Below are 21,404 nucleotides of genomic sequence, written 5' to 3' on the forward strand. Positions count from 1 at the left end.
CACGACGAGCTCAAATCATCACCCCATCCCCACCACTGTGCTTTTCAGATGGTATGCAGTATTTATGCTGATATGCTGTGTTGGATTTTTGGGCAAACTTCTTCGCTTTGGTCTTGTCTATCCAAAGGACATTATTTCAGTAATCTTTTGGTTTCTTCAGATGCAACTTTGCAAACCAAAGCCATGTTGCCATGTTCTCTTTAGAGACAAGAGGCTTTCAGACAAGCCATAGTTGTTTGGTCTTTTTCTAAATGTAACATGTTTAACATGCTAACTGTAGCGGGGTTTTTTTGCAATTTCCCTGAAGATTACATGGTTTGATTGGGGGTGAATTTCTTCTGCTTTCATAGAGGTGAGGCTGCATAGAGAAAACTTTTTTTCACACCACTGCAAAATGGCTTGTTTAATACATAAAACCGTGCAGACCGAGATTTGGTGTCATGGACAAAACCTCATGCTGGTTTTCTATCAATCAGCCAGCAAGCGCAGTGGACTTGTGAAGAATGCAACATGTGTCTAACATGGAATCAGCTGTTCTCGTAAGTTTATAGTTCAACTACCTTATTACAAAATGTCATTTGATTTCGATTCTGTTTTGCTGAGATGATGTTGAAATATTTTTATGATTGTATTATTATTATTAATAGCAATTGTATTATTATTATTATTATTATTATTATTAAATTCCAAATACATGAAATGTAGTAAAAATAATAATAATACTAATAACAACAACAACAACTGTATTATAGAGAGGATATCATGATGTAGAGAAATAGTGTGTAATCTCGTAATAACAGATTATGTAATAATTAAACAATTATATCTTTCCTAATGGAGGCTATGAACACGGTATTTAAATTGTATTCATCGATTAACAATAAACTGTCTGGGAACAGAAAGCGTTTATTTCTCGGCATTTGAGCGTTCCACTACAGGGAAAAAACATCCGCAGGTCCATTTTAGATCGATCTTTACGCTCATTCATCGGATCTAAAGCTGCTCCCTGACGTAACTTACATTTGTTTATTTATTTACCTCGCAGCGACATCGAGACTACATTTTCTTGTGGCTCCTAATATGAGCGCTTCGGTGCCGCGCAGTCACCAGGGGGCATGCACATAGTAATAATAACAATAATAATGCATTTGAGGAAAGCCTGCTACGACGAGCCTCCATCGTTTCTAGCTCCCCGCACAAACGCCAACCCGGCCGCGGCGTGATGGAGCTGTGCGCTTAGGTTCATGTGTCCGGCGGGACTGCCCCTGGCTTTTTTTCTGGGGAAGATCATATTGGATCATATTGTTTGCAGGACGTTGTTCCTCCTGCAGCCCCCCCAGTCTATCCCGACGTAGTTGTGAATTGAACATGGCGACTGTACCAGTATATTGCATCTGCAGATTACCTTACGACGTGACCCAGTTTATGATCGAGTGCGATGCTTGCAAGGACTGGTTCCACGGCAGGTAAGTCCCGATTGTTCCCCGTACTGTATTTTGGGGCGGTTTGCATTTGTGGGAAACAAACAAAAATGGCGAGGTCTCGGTTGCGTTTGACAGCTTTGTGGCTCTCAGTCGCCCGTCTACATCTGAAGAGAGGCCGCTTGGAGAAGAAGAAGAAGGCGGAGTTATATATAGCCGACCGGGGTTGTGACATTTTTTCGCGAATAACACAAAACAGATTTCCCTTATTGGAATAAATACGGTGGTTTATGGGAGGATTTTGGTGTGAGCTTCGGCTATTAATTGCACTTAACGGCTCTTTAACATCCCCGCATAGCCCCAGCCTGCCTTCCCGTTGTAAGGAGCGGACGACAGCGGTGGAAGCCTCCGCAAACTCGCCGCTCATTTTTGTGACAAATGCTCGTCCTTCCAGACACGTTAAGGGCAACATTTCGCCCGTATTGCTGTGAAATATTCTCACATTCGAGTCGCTCCAGTTTTCACCGGCCGTGTTAACCGAGCGCGGTGGAAAATCACGACTCGAGTCCGAGCTTCCCGAACTCAGCCCCGCAGCCTTCCTGCCAGGCGGCAGCTATGGCTGACAATAGCCCGTGCTGGATGTCCTTAAGCTTCAGCAGCGGAAGGGAAATAATTATTAGTATTCGTTTGACTGGTTTGTCACTACTGTAGACTACGATTGTTAGCTCATACGTCTCCCCGAGTATAGTGCGAAACGTATCGCCCGCCGCTGCTCATCACTTTCCCTGCCGTACACACACTGTAATGGTCTCAACCAAATCCCAGTTATCATCTTTTCGTTTTTGCCTGCTGTCGTTATATCTGTTCTTACACGAGTCTGTGTCTGGACTGGCCTTTGCTTTGGGGTGTTTAGAGCTGTTCGGCTGCTCTCTGCCTGTCTTTTTGTTAACCCGTCATTTGTTAATCGCGTTTCTTTCGGTGAACAAGCCCTTCAGAGCATTGAACAGTATTTACGCGCCTGAACGTTAACCCTTTAATGTTCCTCCGCCGGCTGCCCACCGTCTGTGTCACACTGTCTAAATCATTCGAGAATTAAGGGATGGGAATAGTCCAAGACCTACAAGCCAAACCACCAGCAAAATTCATGTTTTCTCCCCACACCCCCTTTTTAACCAGAAACATCGTATTTCTGCTTCTGTTATTACCTGCATCTCACATTTTCACTTACCTGTCACATTCTGTAAGTTTTTGATCCTGATAAAAATAGAGCAACTGCATTTTTCAAACCATAAGTATATTTAAAGTGGATGTGCACACACCGTACATTGGCACTCCAATTATTCAGGCCCCTGAGGTGGACCATCATGAGGAATAAATCAGGTTATACACATCAGGTTCCCTTTAAAAATTTAACAAATGTTGGACCGCGTAATGCATTTCTTCGCAAATTAATATTAGCGATAGACCGCTGATAAATACTTGCATTTTAAAATAATATTCATGTGCATGTTCAGTTGTTAGGAGCGGATGTGTTAAGTTCACATGTATCATCAATATAATTATGATTCACAGTCTTAGCATGAGTCCACACGTCATGATGTGATGTAACAGAAACAAAATCTAATCATTATCCTCTAAGTGATCACTGAATCCTCAGGGACTTGTACACATGGTGATCCATACATGTATAGGTATCACATATACATTGGCTGTTAGAGTCAGAAACAATAGTTCTACAAAGAGCTGCAGCAGCCTAGCTTTGCCATGTCTGACAACACTCTACTTTCCTACAACCTTTATGCATTCGTTTTTATATCCTGTAGTCATTTTGGTTTGGGCCACAGTTGAGTCACTGCAGTGTTCAGGACAGCGTTTTGGAGATGCTGCTTGCAGTCATGGCACCCAGCTGTTGTTGATCAGGAAACAGTTCAAACGCTAACTGCTCCTAAAACCACACTGTCTGGTTTTCACTGTACATTTCTGTTTTATCTTCATGTTAAATGAACAAAACCAAGTTAGTTAGCCTTGGACTTGTTGAATTTTTAAAATGGCAACTTTTTTAAAAAAATCAACCTTATAATAAAAGTGCCTTTATTGAGGAAGGTACCTTTTTAGCCACTGGTTTAGTCTGTGTTAGTTCATTATTAATACTCGTGGGAGCTCAGTTTACCACCTGGCTTCAGTCTCACTGCACTTATCAACCCTTTATACAAAAAGCAAGCAGCTGTTTTCAACAAATAAGCTACAATAAACCCACAGTTAGTGACAAAGCTAGCTGGTGATGCCTTATCCAAAAAGCAGTAGTTGGAATATTTTTCTCAGGAGATGGTGACCAGTTGTTAGATAAAAGAGAAAAAAAAGTAAAAATAAAGATTTAGAACACATGTTGTTACAGTGAAAAATAACTGGTTCAAACCTCAGTTAGGTCCTTTCTGTTTACAGTTTGTATCTTTGCACTGTGCTTGCATGGGTTTTCTTACCCATGGATGTGAACTAGACGAGTGTTCAAGTATGTAGAATAAAAGAATACCAACATTCTGAAAATGCAACATGCCCACCAGCACAGAAAAAACAACACACTGAACAGCAAAAACTATAAGCAAAAGATTGCAACTAGTGCAGCTGCCACAATAACTCTGCCCTGACTTAATGATAAGAAGGGCCGTAAGAGTTATTTCAGGAAGTAGTTTGTGTTGTTATCACGAAATACATTTTACCACTTTGTCTGAGACACTTGTCATTGCTGTTGTAAAATCAGTTGTGATCCAAAGGCTAAAATGTTTGCAGTGGCTAACATTATATAAATGCTGAAGCTAACATGACGTAACTAATGTTGTCTTATAGGAATGTCAGTAGGCTGCCTGTCAATCATCCTAACATCTCAGTCTATGTTCTGTCAACTGAATATAATGTTAACATTTTAAACAAATGGTCTATCAACACCATGTCAGTGGCTTAAATCACTTTTTAATAAATAATTATGGCTGAAATCATCTAATTCTCTTTGTACTGGTGCTGACTACAAAATGTTTGGTATTGTGACATTCTGAGTAAGTAAGACTAATAAATGCTATATAAATATACAAGGCCATTCCTTTCCAAGACAACTGATATGTTGCTTAACACCAACATTTATGTATTTAAAGTCCGTCAAATTGTAACAAAAGCTGTCTTAACAAAATATTTGTTTTGTTTTGACTTGTTATCAGGTATTGGTAAATGATGTTTAAACTAATACTGTAATACATATTATATATTACCTTATTACAATTTTGAGCAGTTGTTCTTCTCACTTGAAAAGACGTTTGCAGTTATTTTGGCGCTGCATGAATTCACTTTATGCTTGTGGTAATTAGTAAAAAAACGTTCTTTACTTTGAATTTGTACGTTGACCAGCAGCCATGGTGAGTTAATGCGTGTGAATGAGTGAAACACTGGCATTAACCATACAGCTGCATTTACATGGTGTAGTGAAGTTGTAAATGAGCAGAGGGAAAGTAAACAGAGGACAGCCGTCTTAACTAGCGCTATTCTATTCTACTTTACGCAGTCAAACTGGAATAAGGCTAAGCAACTGAAACCAGGTGTAACCACATTCTGCACCAAGATGTGTGGACACCAGCACTGAAGAAACCAAGGCTAGGGCTGCTAGCATTGCTGGGGTTAGCTAGACTTTAAAAACTAATCTGACACTGTGTGTGTTTGCAAAGTTATACACAGCGCAAAGTGTTACATAACTGAGCGACATTTAAAACATGAATTGTTTAACAGGGAAGATAATTAATGGTTTCATATAGCCACTAAAATACACACAGTGTATTTGTTTGGACAATGTTGAACTTTGTCTATTTAAAGTGTGTTTAAACAAGTAGCAAAGCAATCAGCAGGGACATCCGTAACACATGTGTGTCTTTGGCCTACAAGAATTACTCCATGAGTGTATCGACAGGTCATCCAGAAGGTCACTTACCTCAGATAGTGTCAGTGGAGTGAAAAGACAAAAGTTTGGGTTTTGGATGTTTGGCATAAAACTAACACAGCATTTCATAAAAAGAACATCATGCGAACATCATATCAGTCATAGTGGTGGTAGTGTGATGGTAGTGTAGTTCTGCTCTTTACCAGAAAATCTAGAAGGAGAGTGTCATCAGTTCTTTCCATGAAGCTGGGTTGTGCAGCAGGACAAAGATCAAAAATACACAGTGGCTTAGTAAAAGTCCAACTTAAGTCCTGTCGACATGCTTTGCCATGACCTTAAATAGGTCCTTCATGCTTGAAAAACCTCCAATGTGGCTGAATTAAACCAACTCTACAAAGAAAAGTGAGGCAAAGCGTTGTGAAAGACTCATTGTCAGTCATTGCAAATGCTTGATTGGAGTTCTCGCTACCAATGGTTGCACAATTGGTGATGAGATATAGGAGGCATTTACTTTATCACACAGGACCAGGTAGATTTGGATATCATTTTTCCTTTAAACTGCATTTTGTATTTACTTGTGTTATCATTGTCTAATGTTTAAATTAGTATGACAATCTTAAACAAATGGAAAGAAATCAGGAAAGGGTTAGGGAAAGGAAAAGGGATATCATGTGTTTGTGTTTACAGTGGGGGAAATAGCTTTGTAAGTTTGGCCACTTATAAACACAAACAGTCTCAAATTTTATGGTATTGTCATTTTGATGGAAAGAGACAGACTAGCAACCAAAAATCCAGAAAAAAGCATGTCACATAAAAGTTATAAACTGATTTTCATGCCATTGAGTGAAATAAGTATTTGATCCAGAAGGATTGGTTGTATGCCACATGGGCACACAGATTACAATCAATCAATCAATTACAGATACTCCTGACCTCAGCTTATGTGTATAAAGCACACCTGTCCACAGAATCAATTTCTTCCATTCCAACCTCTCCACCACCAGCTCAAGACCAAAGAGCTATCAGGACATCAGGGACAAGATGTAGACCTGCACGAGCCTGGAAGCAAGACGCTTGGTGAGAAGGTGACAACTGTTGGTGCGATTATTTGACAGTGGAAGAAATATGAAATGACCATCTATTGCCCTCAGTCTGGAGCGCCATACAAGATCTTGCCTCATGAGGATGGACTGAAGTCTCTCGGTGCCTGCAAGGTTCCCCTCACTCAAGAAGGCCCATGTACACGCCTGTGAACCTGTGCCAGTGAACCTGTGCCAGTGAACCTGTGCCAGTGAACCTGTGCCAGTGAACATTTCAATGATTCAGTGCTATCAATCTAAGTACTATGGTTAGATGAAACGAACTCAGCCCATCAGCGTTGGAAGAAGAGAAATGCAGAGTATGACACAAAGAATACTATACCAACTGTCAAGTGCTTTGGGGCTGTTTTTCTGCTTAGGGCTCAGGATGACTTCACCGCATTAAGAAGTCAGTGGACGAGTCAATGTAATGTAAAGTCCTGGACGTGCACCTCCTTCCCTCTGCACTGAAGATGGGTCACAGATGGGTACTACCAAGGCAATAAAGGAGTGGCTAAAGAAGAAGCACATTAAGGTCACGGAGTGGCAGAGCTAGTCTGCAGACCTCAATCCTATAGACAATCTGTGGAGGGAGTTGAAGCTTTGAGTTGCCAAGCAGCAGCCAAGCAACCTAAAGGATTTACAGAGTCTAACACAGGAGAAGAGCGGCGAAATCCTTCCAGAGATATGTAGAAGCCTGATGACAAGACATGTTCTTACTGTTTTCACCAATTACTCTAATGCTTTTTTCACTTAATGACATGCAAATCATGTTATAACTTTTATGTAATGTGTTTTTTATGGATTTTTAAGTGGATATTTTGTCTCTCTCCATTCAAATAAAGCCACAATAAAAAATAGACTGTTCATTTCTTTGTAAGTGAGCAAACTTACAAATTCAGCAGGACATCAAATAATTATTTGCCAACTTTTTAAAAAACATTTTCTGATTAGATCTTTGTCATTGAACACAGAGCATTGAAAATGAGTTAGGAGCTTCAGCAGTGTGAAGCATAAAGTAGCATTATAAATTAAATAAAGAATGTATGGCAACTTGATAATTTAGCAACTATCTGCAGCTTCTTGAAATCTGATGAATTAATAGCAATTACTTATTAGCCAACATGATTGTATATACATGTACTTATCATATTTAATCATTCCTCCCTGCCTTGGCACACACCGACTTTACACAGCCCTCCAATGCCCTTGAAATCCATCTCTTTCCCTTTTTTTAAATGATTGAAATTTTATATATAATTGTTTTTGGCATTTTGCCTTTATTGGATAGGAACAGTGGAGATAGACAGGAAAGCGGAGAGGGAGAGAGTTGGGAAGATGCAGCAAAAGGCGCCGGGTCAGACTCAAACCTGTGCCGCTGCTTTCTGGTCATGTGGTATGTAGCAGCCTGCTGACCCACTAAGCTAAACTGGTGCCCAAATGGTTGCAGTTTTCCTCAGAGCAAACAAGTCTCAAGACTAAAAGCAGGTTTTGATGACTTTGAGCTTTATTTAACTTATTGAAATATATAACATGCCCTGCAGCAAATCTGCAATTTGTTGGACGATGTTCAGTGTGACTTATTATATGGAACAAGACACAAAATATTATTCTGCTTATTAGATAGATGTTATCCTCACGGCGGCAGACACTTTACCTAATAAAAATATATGTTTATATATTTAGATGCACTGTAAGAAAAGAGATTCTGCGAGCTGGTGATGGAGACTTGATTTCAAGAACATGCCACCTGTAAAGATTTGCTTTATGATATAAAAGTGTAGCAACACTACACTATATGTCTTCTTTCACAGAATGGCTTCATCAGTGCGTCCTGGGGTTGACTGTGTTAAAGCTTTAACTAAAACCATGGTTAGCTGTGGTCATTGCTTAGAACCACAGTTGCATTATGTGTCATTCCCACACTAGCCACAGGGGAAGGCCCCTTCTGGCCACACTGGGTACTGGGGAGTTGCTGTACAATAGCTTTATATGAACTTCTTACTGCTGGATTGACTGTGGTAAAATAAATGCTCTATTAAAGCTAAACAGAGAGTTAAAACAGGACTACAGCTCACCGGCTTTACATAGCTGGATGTATGGGGACTTGCATAGTACAGAAACAGTTGTCAGCAAGTCTTGCGCATAACACAAGCCAAATCAATACATCCTGCAACTGCTTCATAGTAAAAGCCTGAGGAAATTTGCTGAGCATGCAGGTGACAGAACATTTAAGATTTAATTGCAGCTCTGACACCACAGACGTAAATGACAGTTGTGGAAGGAGTGAGGCAAGAGCAGGAATAATATGAGTTAGATCTCATTGTCTCATCTGTCATTCAAGACTCACATCATTCCAGTATATTACTGTTCAATTCAATTCACTTTTATTTATACAGCACCGGATAACAACAACAGTTGCCTCAAGGTGCTTTATATTGTAAGGTAGACCCTCCAATAATATAAATATATATATATAAAGAAAACAGAAAACATATGATCCCCTATGAGCAAGCACTTTGGCAACAGCGGGAAGGAAAAACTCCCTTTTAACAGGAAGAAACCTCCAGCAGAATGAGGCTCAGAGAGGGGCGGGGCCATCTGCCACGACAAGATGGGGGCTGAGGGGAGGAAGACTGAACAAAAGACATGCTGTGGAAGAGAGCCAAAGATGAATGATTAAATAATTAATTAATGATTAAATGCAGAGAGGTTTATAAACACATAGTGAGTGAGAAAGGTGACTGGAGAAGAAACACTCAATGGAATCCCCCAGCAGCCTAGACCAATTCCAGCATAATAAGGGAGGATTCACGGTCACCTGATCCAGCCCTAACTATATGCTCTAGCAAAAAGGAAAGTTTTAAGCCTGATCTTAAAAGTAAAGAGACAGTGTCTGTCTCCTGAATCCAAATTGGAACCTGGAAGAGGGCTCTGACAGCTGAAAGCTATGCCTCCAATTCTACCTTTAAATATAGTAGGAATCACAAGTAAAGCTGCAGTCTGAGAGCAGACTGCAGCTCTAATGGGGTGATATGGACATTAAGATAAGACGGAGCCTTCCTATTCAAGACCTTATATGTGAGGAGCAGGATTTTGAATTCAATTCTGGATTTAACAGGGAGCCAATGGAGGGAAGCCAAAACAGGAGAAATCTGCTCTCTCTTTCTAGTCCCTGTCAGGACTCTTGCTGCAGCATTTTGGATTAACTGAAGGCTTTTCAGGGAGTTTTTAGGACTTTTGATAATAATGAATTACAGTAGTTAAAGTTGGGAGTCATCTGCATAGCAGTAAAAATGTATGCTATGCCTTCTAATAATAGTGTCTAAGGGAACTGTGTATAATGTAAACAGAATTGGTCCTAGCACGGAACCCTGTGGAACTCCATAACTAACAAATTGGAGACTGTTAGATAGATATGATTCAAACCACTGCAGCGCAGTACCTGTAATACCTACAGCATGTTCTAATCGCTCTAATAGGATATTATGGTCAACAGTATCGAACGCTGCACTGAGGTCTAGCAGGACAAGCACAGAGATGAGTCCACTGTCAGAGGCCATAAGAAGATCATTTGTAACCTTCACTAAAGCTGTTTCTGTGCTGTGATGAGCTCTGAAACCTGACTGAAACTCTTCAAATAAGCCATTCCTCTGCAGATGATCTGTTAGCTGTTTGACAACTACTCTTTCAAGGATGTTTGATATGAAAGGAAGGTTGGAGATTGGCCTATAATTAGCTAAGACAGCTGGGTCTAGAGCTACATTCTGTATTACACATAAAGTAAGATATCCAAAAGTTTCTTGGTATTAGAAGACATATAAGCCTAAGAAAACAGAGAGGAAGCATTTTGTATTCAAAAAACAAATATCACTGGCTTTTTAAGTATGTTCAGATCGATTTCTTAAGGTTATTCTGCGACTCAGAAGAGCAAAGCATGTTGTAGAATGAGGATGTCAAGCTCGTCTTGAAACACATACACCCTGCTTTGATCTCAAGTGGGCTGATAAAACCCAGTAATTTTTCTGTTATTTAATTGTTTAAAACTTAATTACTTTCATCTTTTGTGAATGGCCATGTATCAGGTCCTTATCAGTAGGAAAAGCTGTAAAACCTGTGAAAATACAGTTAAACATCCAAAATTTATGCCATTTATGCTCACGTTTTCCAATTGGAATCTTTGCCAGGACTTATTTTTTAAAACCCTCTTCAAGAATGTAGTTCATTGTAAAGTAGCTCCCTTTTGTTTGTTATACTAAAAAAAAAGTCATGACAAAATAATCATAAACGAATGTATTATTTTGTATTTCTTTATCTAACCGTCTTTTTCTTCTTACTAACTATTTAAATGCTTGCACAGTTCACTTGTCTGGGACTTTGATAACAAGTGGCTGTAGCTCAATAGGTAGAGCTGGTTGCTTCCTAGTTGGAACATGGGTGGTTTGATCCCTGACTGCATGCCAAATATCCTTGGGCAAGATACTAACCCCAAGTGAATGTGTATGAATATCAGTTTGAAAGCATAGAAAAAAGTTCTATTGTGAAAGGGTGACTGAGGCATATTGTATTGAGTGCTCAGGTAGAGTAGAAAAGCACTTTATAAGAAGCAGTTCATATACTATTTTACTGAAACCTATGCTCATTTCCAGTTTGCTTATTGTAGGTTTTAAGGTTGGGCAATTGGACGAATATATCGACTATGATAGGTTGCCCTGTTGTCGATAGTTTTTACAAGGGCTATTTATTTATTTATTTGTCCATGAGTAATTTTGCTGATAATGTTGGTTGAAGCCAACAGAAGCAGTCAACAGAAATAAATAATAGCACTGTTTTAACCGCACCCTCCTCAGATTGCGCCCAAATGCAGCAGTGATTCGTTTACTCAAACTCATAACAGAAAGAAAGATCGGCAGTAGCCTATGTTCAGAAAAAAAGCATTTTATTTAAATAAAAAAACTCAATGGTGGGGAGGGAAACAAAGAGAAACTGGCTTCTTTAACCACTATAACCGTGTTTACAGGCCGTTCCAGTTTTTATCTGTCTTACACACTCAACCAAACAACACATTAGTTAAAAATCAAAATGTCTCTTCCAGCGAACATTAAAAAAAAATCTCCAACGTAAACTTAAGTCTTTTGTGCGATTCGGCACATCTCAAATAACTAAATAAATAAATAAATAATCCAAAAAGTAGCTACATTAATACTGAAACAAACGAGAAGAGACAAAAACAAAACTTATAAATTCTTTGACAGGAAAGCAAGCATGTTTACTTTCTCAGGTTTTAGCAGTGTGCACAAGTGGTTACCAACATTACCAGCAGTGTTGAAGACACGTTATGAAAGTGTGCTTGTGGCTGGTACACACAGATATTTCTGGGCCATGTGTGACATCAATGGGAAACGTTTTTCATTTTCCACCAAACCAGTGGATCATCTTCTCCGTCTACGACCTCCTCACTGAGATAAAAGTCCATTTCTCCTCCAGTGTGCAATTTGGGAATTAGTTCGTCCATGTTTGGACTTCTTTCTGTGTTCTAAACGCGCCATGCATGATTACATTGCTCTGCTCATCAAAAAGTCTGCGCATGCGCGAATATATCGCCTATCGTCGGTTATTGGACTGACGATTGTTGGTTGCAAAAATAGCTTTGCATTAATCACACTACACAGTAGGGGTGGGCGGTAGAAACGGTATATGGTAGAAACGATATGAATTTGGCCAACGGTAGAGATTTTGACTATACCGCTGTGCCGCGATAGCGCATGTTGATGGTGTTATCAAGCCTGTTTTGGTCGTAAGCATCGCAGCGGCTGCAAGCAATATCATCTCCAAATTATGCTGGGCAACAGTAATAGCAAAGAGACGAAACACGTTTTGGAATATGAGAAAAGCCAAAAACTACGCTTCCTCCTCTTCTGTACCATTGATTCATTAATGTTGAATTCTCTGGCAGCTGCTCTATTCCCATGTTGTTGCAGTATATTAATGACTAACCTCATATTGTGGATGGATTATCTCAGTTGTTCTCCTGACTGAAGTTTGGTCCGTTTACAGCATCCTGCCATGCGATTGCATTTGTCCCTAACCATCGGGAACCCTCACGTTAACTTTTATCGAGTGGAAAAAAGTTAGCGTTCATCCTCCAGCTTCACTGTGTTTATGTTATGCTAACATAGCTGTGTTGCTAGCGATCACGTAGCACATCATTATATACCAGCTAGCCCAACTTCAGTAACCCTACAAACGTCACGGCTGTTTAGTTTTCTGTCTTCATTTATGTTGGAAGTGATAGCAGAGCTGTACGTTTGAATGTTTCAGAAATCTCTCAGTCAGAACATGCTATATCATGTTTAGGTGGAAACTAGCGAGCTAACTTCCTGCTAACTTCTAACTCTGTTAAATTTACTAAATTCTGTTTTCATGGATGCCTGGATGTTAAACTTAATTGTTACACCTGGTAAAGCAGCAATGCTGATCATTTTATTAAAGATGAAAGAATTTAGACAGTTTTTAACTCTCAGTGATGCCGCAGTGTTCGTTTGACTTTGGGACCTGAAGCTGACGGAGTTTTGGACCCAGATTACTCCGCGAGGCTCCTGACTACGGTAGCCGTAATGCTCTGACAATCCATCAAGCGGTGCGGCTTCGTAGCTTACCAGAGTCGGACTAAAACAGTTTTTGAGTGATTTTTGAGCGCCATGTACCACATAAAATCAGTTCGAAGTCAGTAAGCACAACCAGAATTCATACATAAGGCGCACTGTTGATTTTTGAGAAAATTAAAGAATTTTGAGTGCGCATTATAGTGCGGAAAATACGGTATACAGAAGAAAAGAATATATCGCGATATATATCATTACTGCACATGCTTCAAATGATACTGCAATATGGATTTTAGGCCATATCGCCCAGCCCTACTACACAGGAATCCTTGTTGTCTTATATTCTATATTAAGTATACACTTGACCACAGTGAGATACATACTGTGCACTGAATTGTGTGAACCTGTGGTAAAATGAAGAATGATATTGTATCAGTCTCTGTAGAGCAGTAAGCATCAATGCTGTGCCTCACACAGGAGGGTAAGAGGTCAAAGTCAGTTTCAGAACTGCTCAAATACCGCACTCACGAAGAGATGAAAGAACTCTGGTGTAGCCCAGACCTGACCCAGGTTTAAAAATACATCCTGTTCTGTTAAAATCACTTTGTAAACTGAGGCAGCAACAGGTAACATGAGTGTGAATTCAGTCTGTCACTGTGAGACGTGTCTATAATTTCCTTTGTTACTAAAAGTTGTGCACTTTTCACATTTAGTATGGATTTAAAGCCACTGATGTTAAAATGTCATGAAGAGCCATGTGTCCCTCTGTCCAAACACACCCACCCACTCTTCTGTGTGACTTCAGTGGACGTGAGAGGGCCTGGTAGTAAAGCTGTGGAGCTACCACAAAGAGTCAAAAGAATACATTGTGTAGAAACTCCCAGTTCACCGAGTTTGAGAACAGCGGCTCCAAACGGGAGGAATTTGCACTTGCAGGAGTCGGGGGCAGCAGCAGTTAGAGAGAGAAGGGAAGAGCTGTGCATCTCTGTCATCATAACAAACCACACTAATGCTTTCTTGAAATACCTTTCAGTTTTGGTGATTTTTCCTTTGCTGCATTTGAGCTGCAAAAATCTTGTTTTTTTCTTCACTTCAAAAGTACAACTTTTGCAACAGCAACAGTCATTTTCTCACGACTAGCAGGTTGCCCTTGTGCTAATTCAAGCAACATTTCCTTTTACTATAGTCGTGCTACAAACCACAGAGCTAGAGTATAGACTGCTTCTGCATCTGTGTAGATGGATATTTATAGGCTACTGACTGATACATGTTCCAGTGCTGAGGTCTTGATGGCCCTCTGCTGTCTGTCAGCGTAGACCATGCATCACTTCAAAGGACCATGCTGATGTTTTTTGGTTTGTGACCACGCTGGAGTGTAGATTTTTCTTTCCTCCTCTGTCCAGACACTGACATCTGTTCTTGTCATGTCAGTACAAATTCATTTGTAGACGTATACAAAATCGATTTATATGCATATACTGTTAGAAAGAGCCAGAAGAAAAGTTCTGAATATTTTTCAGTAATTTAAGGTTTTTCAAAAGGTGGCTTCAAATTTTTGACTTTTAACTGATTTTTTTTTTCATTTTTAGTCTTTTTACTGAAAAAGACGCCACCATGAGATGTCATGACCTCCCATAGACCTAAGTATGTAATAGATAAATAATCAAGAATTCTGGCACTTTTTAATGTTAACATCTCATGAAATAGCGAAAACGTTCCTTTTTAATTTACTATTTATTTTATCCCGTCTTTTTTTTTTTTTTACAGTTGAAAAAGATGAAAGCTAAATTTGCTGCACAAGCAGTTCTTTATAATGTGGAAGAACAGACCAGTTGTTGAAATTGTACTTCATTTTAAGAATTAGGATGATTTAATCCTAATTTCCAATGGTTTATTAGGTAAAAGTTTTACTGAACCAGTTTCATAGCCTTGCTTTGAAAGGTCGTTCAACCAAAATGTTATATTTAAACACATTTTTCAGGGCACTGGGACAGTGTAACGAGGCTTTCTCATTATTTTCTTATTATTTTCTGACCAAAGTGACTAACTGTTTAATCCAGAAAATAAAACGAGGCCTTCTTAATGATCCTTCTGCTCTTTCAGTGCGGACCATGAATCGCAGGTGAATTTTATCAACCCAAATGAATGAAATGAGAAAAATGAATTATGAAATAAATGTATTTATTTATTTATTTATTTTAAAAGAGCCAAAGGGAAAATTTGAAAGAAATTTCTCTCAACCTTTGTTTACAAACTATATAAAATAAAAACGTTGTGTGTATTCCAGCTGAAGATTAATATTCAAAGCATTTCTTCACTTTAAGAGCGAAATCCTCCCCAACCAGTCGCAGCAGATGGCCCCGCCCCTCCCTGAGCCTGGTTCTGTTGGAGATTTCTTCCTGTTAAAAGGGATTTTTTCCTTCCCACTGTCACCAAAGTGCTTGCTCATAGGTGGTTGTCTGTGGCTTCACTGTGGTTATTCAAAATTAAACTGAATTGAATTAAGATCTGTGCTTGCCACTATTATTTGCCCTCCATGCTGTCTTCTGTTTAGAAAATAAATTTACATTTCCAAGATGAATAATCTACCCAAGCTTTTTCCTCACGGTGCCGCAGCCAATCACACTTTTACTTTAGTTCATGTGCAGAAGGCTGTTCCTCACCATTAAAAAGTATTTCCTCTCTCATTTCAGCTGCGTCGATGTTGATGAAGACGATGCTCCAGACATCGACATTTATCACTGTCCAAACTGCGAGAAGACCCACGGCAAATCCACATGTGAGGAGTTGCACTGATTCAAATAATTGAAATCTTATGTGGTGTGATCATTCCACCTCTTCTCATTTGCTGGAACAATTTAGATTTGATTGCTGTCAAGTACTGTCTGATTCTTTTTGTTTGCTCTCTAGTGAAAAAGAAAAAGAACTGGAGCAAACATGACACGGGCCAAAGCACAGATATCAAAGCCGTTCAGAACGGCAGTCAGGTCTTCATCAAGGAGCTCCGCAGCAGAACGTTTCCGAGGTAAAAACACAGAACAACTCCTTACATGAGAACAATCGCATTATAGTTCCTTTTTTCATGTTCTTCCTCTACAGTATTTCTATAAGAAATCTTTAGGCCTCTGTGAGTTCGTTTTTTGTATCTTTTACATTTATTTTGGGTTACACTTTGTTAAACAGACAAAATGAAAAGTCAGTCTAGACAGTTCCATAAGGAGGGTTAGAAGTGAAACTGTGAAACTAACTGGTGGACGTTAAGAGATGAAAAAAAAAACAAGAAAACTTTAAACTTAAATTAAAAATGAAAAGCTTCATTAACGGCTCAGTCCTGGTGGGGACGTCATCAAAGTGGAGCACTGAACTAATGTCATGCTGGTTCACATTACAGTTACAGTACACCAAGAAAAACAACTTGTCCACTTAAATACATGTTTACAACAATAACAGGTAGCTATTCCAGGTATTCCATGTTCACCAATCACCCATATAGTCCTTTGCTGTGTACAGTCGATTCATATCGAGGATTCTCCCCAACCGGTCGTAGCAGATGAGCCTGGTTCTGCCGGAGGTTTCTTCCTGTTAAAAGGGAGTTTTCCCTTCCCACTGTCGCCAAAGTGCTTGCTGATAGGGGGTCATATGATTGTTGGGTTTTTCTCTGTATGTATTATTGTAGGGTCTACCTTACAATATAAAGCACCTTGAGGTGACTGTTGTTGTGATTTGGCGCTGTATAGGGCTGGGCGATATATCAAAAATTTATCGTTACCGAAATTTATGACTCTCATCGACGTCATTTTGCCCATGTCGGTAAATTCGGTATTTAAAAAAAAAAAGAAAAGGCACGTGCAGGTTGGCGATGTTCATGTCCCTTTAAGACGCTGTGCTACGTTACAGACTTGACGGGGTGGAGTCACATGACTCTACTACCTGTCAGTGTTGCCAACTTAGCGACTTTGTCGCTATATTTAGCGAGTTTTCAGACCCCCTTAGCGACTTTTTTTCTAAAAAGCGACTAGCGACAAATCTGGCGACTTTTTCTGGTATTATTGGAGATTTATTTATGACGACTTTTTGACGTGAAAGTGGGTATCGCTTTTACTCTCAACAAGCAGCGGGTGCTGCCGTGGGCACCTCGCCCGTACCAAAGCGCTCACGGGTGGAGGATAGTCCTCCCCCAGCTGCTATCAGGGCAGACTATGTTCACACCTATGCGTCCGAACTGCAAATGAATCGCGCATGAGCGAAGCCGCTGCTCCCGCACTGACTGTAACGCAGTCAGTTCTTCTTTTACTGTTATGCTGTTTTGTGGATCACGAGGTTTAAAACTACTTATAAACACACACACACACACACACACACAAAGTAACTCCACCAGAGTGCCTATTTCGGGTCTTTTTTGCCGGTCCAAGCCCGGATAAAGGTGCAGGGTTGGAATTCTGACTTTAAAAAAAACAATAATTGCTAAAATAAATTTAATTTGTAGTTCTAAATAAATTCTAAATGCATTTAGGACGTTTTTTACTCACTTTATGTCTCTTCCACGATGTTATTTCTCTCTCCAACAAGGTAGGTTACAATTATATTAGCATGACCAATTATGCAAATTAGGCGATGATGTCATTTAGTGACTTCTGGCGACTTTTAGGACAACCAATAGCGATTTTCCTTACTGAGGAGTTGGCAACACTGCTACCTGTAACAAGACGAGACACGGGTGAACAAATGGAGGACGATTTAAATGTTGAAGCAGCAGCGACGGAGGTAGAGCTGGTGGAGGAGGAAGAGGAGACGCTTGTTAACAAAAAAAATGCATCATCAATCGTTTGGCAACATTTTGGATTCAACAAGGATGATATTGATCAAAAAATTGTTAAATGTAAACTCTGCAAAAAGACTGTTGCGTCAAGTCAAGGTAACACAACCAACCTCTTCCACCACCTGCAGCACAACCATGTGATTCGTTTGTTTCAACGTTTGTTTTTTTGGCACTTGGGGTGGTTATCGTCCATTTATCGTTATCGAGGTTAACTGCTCAATTTATCGTGATATTGATTTTAGGCCATATCGCCCAGCCCTAGCGCTGTATAAATAAAACAGCAATGAATTGAGTCTCTGACTGTATCTGGCCACACCCCTACTAACCCAGGCATTCATACTATAAAACATCACACATGGGATTTTGTAATGTGAAAATTGTAAACAAATCAGTGTGTGTCATGTTTATTTTATTCATCAAAGTAACCACAGCTTCATAAGACCATCACCTGGTACAGTTTATAATCAAGAACAAATTGACTTTCTTGCTTTAATGTGTTTGAGGCCATCAGATGGGTCGTGCTCAGGTGCTGTTGAGAATGTGTGGCTTGACTCTTAAATAATATGAGATAAAATGGTGAAAGTAAAGCTTTCTTTATAATTGAAGTGATCATATTTATGACTCAAACTGATGAAGGAATATTGGGTGTATTGTTCCACGTTTGAATAACTCCACTAGGGGGCACTGCCTGGTAACATTTCAAAGACCTGCGTTCAGATAGTGTCACCTGCCGCTCACATAGAGCTCAGATGTGATTCTGTTTCTTCAGCTTAGCGCACATTAAAGACGTTCTCTCCTTATCTGGCTGTGTGTGCTTATTAGTGCTGATGACATAGTGGTGAAGCTCAGTGGCAGTCAGCTGACCATGGATTACCTGGAGGAGAACGGCTTCAATGAACCCATCCTGGTTCAGAAGAAAGATGGTTTGGGCATGTCCATGCCCGCCCCCACCTTCTACATCAGTGATGTGGAGAACTATGTTGGTAAGAACATCTGTCACCAAACCATACAGTACTATGACTGAAGCTAGTACTATTCCTTCTATAACAACCACTGCATTCAACAGGTGACATTAACAGTTACTTCTACTGAGGCAGCCGCTATTGCTCTTTCTATTACTCTTCTAACTTCTGCCACTGCTGCTGGTGCATTACAACAGCATCTGTTTGTTACTATTTTATCTGCTCTTGCTGACATACTGTAGAATGTCCTGTAACTCATATAAAAGAACTATGAGTAAAGATATCCAACAGCCCAGGACAAGTACTTGCAAGTCCATGAAGGAGAAGGGAAACACAAAGCTTACTGTGAGTACTTGGAAAATACTTGATTAAAACCAAATGGGAAAGAGGAACGGAAACAAAACAAAAGTATGCTAACAAAAAACTGTAATGTGGTAACATTAAAGGTAATTCAACAGTAATAATGATATTGAACATATAGGCTGAGCGTTAACCTTTCAGCTGACATCAGGTTACAAATGTCAGAATTGACATTTGAACAAGAAGGTGGACTGCTAAGTTGTCAGCTAATGTTAGCCAGCTGTCTTTGGTGTAATGAACAGATAAATGCTAAGTGCTTAGCTAAGTTAGCTAAGTGCTAAGTAACAGCTAAAAAATACTGGAATTTCACTCATTTTAACTGAAGCACAAATGTCTTGAAGCGTAGCTCATAGCATTTGTTAGCCATTCAAACCTGCTGTTTCCAAACGTTCAAAACAGTTCACTGCATGAAACATTGTGATTATTATCTTTTGAGAAAATTAAATGTGATTTGGCTTCTTGTTGTTGGATGGAGATGCATATTATTATTGGAAGAGATCCATGTTAATATTATAATAGTTTTTTGCTGTAATTCTGCGTTTTTCACTGCTGAGAAAAGTTTCGTTTGCTGACATTAGATCTTCTAATACTTTTAACATTTTACAAAGTGTGCAGATGCCCTGTTTTAACAGTCATAAGAGCATCTTCATTTACAAACATGATTGAAGCTAATGTGGGCTGTGGCTTCAGTGTGAAAATGTCATGCAGTGTGTGAATATGAGAGGGAAGTGTTGGCACTAAGGCACAACGAATGGCTAGTGTCATTTGTTTTAGTCGATGACCTGAAACTAAAACAAATGACATGGTTAAACAAAAAACTACAATGCTCTCTGCACTTCAGTAGGGGGCGCGTGTGTTCTTCTTGTCTTCTCTGTGCTGCAGACATTTTCTGTTAAACAGTTTTCCGCCTAAAGAAAATGTTTAGCTTGTAGGCAGTTACTCTTCCTTCAGCTCGTTTTATTGTGTCTTCCTCTCCCCTGGCCTTTGTCTCAGGTCCCGATGTCAGCGTGGATGTGGTGGACGTCACGAAGCAGACAGACAGCAAGATGAAGCTCAAAGAGTTTGTCGACTATTACTACAGCACAAACAGAAAGAAAGTGTTAAACATCATCAACCTGGAGTTCTCTGACACGAGGTACTAGCTCTCTGCCCGATGGCGATGTTTGAAAAATGAGATCTGGCTTCTAAAGATGCCGGCTGCATGGAAAACTCACAGTGCTAATTTCTTTTTCTGTTTGTCTGGGACAGGATGAACAGCATAGTGGAGAGTCCACAGATTGTGCGGCGGTTATCTTGGGTAGAAAACTACTGGCCCGATGACGCTCTGCTCGGGAAGCCAAAAGTCACCAAATACTGTCTAATCTGTGTTAAAGACAGCTACACAGACTTCCACATCGAGTGCGGTGGCGCCTCTGTCTGGTACCACGTTCTCAAGGTTAGAGAAGTGTGTCGGGATGATGGGATGTCAAAATATATTCGGCACTGAGTCTTTGACAGGAAACACGGAATTTATTTCACTCCTTTGCTCATATGATGACGATGACGCCGGAAAATGTGATTATGTTCGCAGGGAGAAAAGATCTTCTTCCTTATTAAGCCCACCTCGGCCAACCTGTCTCTGTACGAGCGCTGGAGGTCGTCGTCCAATCACAGCGAAATGTTCTTTGCTGACCAGGTGGACAAGTGTTACAAATGCACATTGAAGCAAGGCCAGTCCCTGTTCATCCCATCAGGTCAGAGCTGGTCTCCTCTCATGAATCTAGCTGAACATGTTTCGCTCTTTTCCCATTCTCATGAATGAATGAATAGGACAGACAGAAGCCTCGTTGACTCAATCACAAGCAGGAATCATACTTCCCGTGTCCGCGAGTCCACTTCATCATCAGACGGTTAGCATGAAGGCCAATGCGGACATGCCTGCCAGTTTTTTTTTCTTTCCCAAGGATAGTTTGAGGTGTAGCTGAGTGTCAAACAACCGACCTTCTGATCTGTTGACGACCTGTTCTTCTTCCTGAGCAGCAGCTAGAATAGAATAGAATAGAATAGAATAGTAAGTAAGTAGTCAGTATGAGCCCCTAAAAAGGGGCTCATACTGACTATCTTATTAGTCAGACTATCTTATTATTCAGCTGTTATCTTCAACATGTTTAGCTGGTACATCATGTAGGACGTTGGCCTGATTTAGACTTGTGCGGGGAATCTTTGTAGAGCCTGTAATCTACATAATTGTGATATTTTT

At 39.9% G+C, this 21,404-nt stretch overlaps 1 protein-coding gene across 3 annotated transcripts in view; it reads left to right on the plus strand.

Moving 5' to 3' along the window:
- Positions 1–988: 988 nt before the first annotated feature.
- phf2 (PHD finger protein 2) overlaps positions 989–21,404 on the plus strand; it is a 40,400-nt gene continuing 19,984 nt past the window's right edge. The window contains exons 1-8 of one of the 3 annotated variants that reach the window (XM_005452229.4): positions 1,334–1,466; positions 14,614–14,668; positions 15,718–15,803; positions 15,935–16,049; positions 18,666–18,826; positions 20,159–20,300; positions 20,414–20,600; positions 20,736–20,898. In XM_005452229.4, coding sequence (XP_005452286.1) covers positions 14,649–14,668; positions 15,718–15,803; positions 15,935–16,049; positions 18,666–18,826; positions 20,159–20,300; positions 20,414–20,600; positions 20,736–20,898 — 874 coding nt within the window. In that variant the 5' untranslated portion in view covers positions 1,334–1,466; positions 14,614–14,648. Of the gene's footprint in view, positions 1,467–14,613; positions 14,669–15,717; positions 15,804–15,934; positions 16,050–18,665; positions 18,827–20,158; positions 20,301–20,413; positions 20,601–20,735; positions 20,899–21,404 lie in introns of all 3 variants that reach the window. The other 2 variants (XM_005452228.4, XM_003446488.5) reach the window with 2 other exon arrangements.

Source organism: Oreochromis niloticus, linkage group LG5, assembly GCF_001858045.2.
Source record: "Oreochromis niloticus isolate F11D_XX linkage group LG5, O_niloticus_UMD_NMBU, whole genome shotgun sequence".
In the NCBI taxonomy this organism is placed as follows: Eukaryota; Metazoa; Chordata; class Actinopteri; order Cichliformes; family Cichlidae; genus Oreochromis; species Oreochromis niloticus.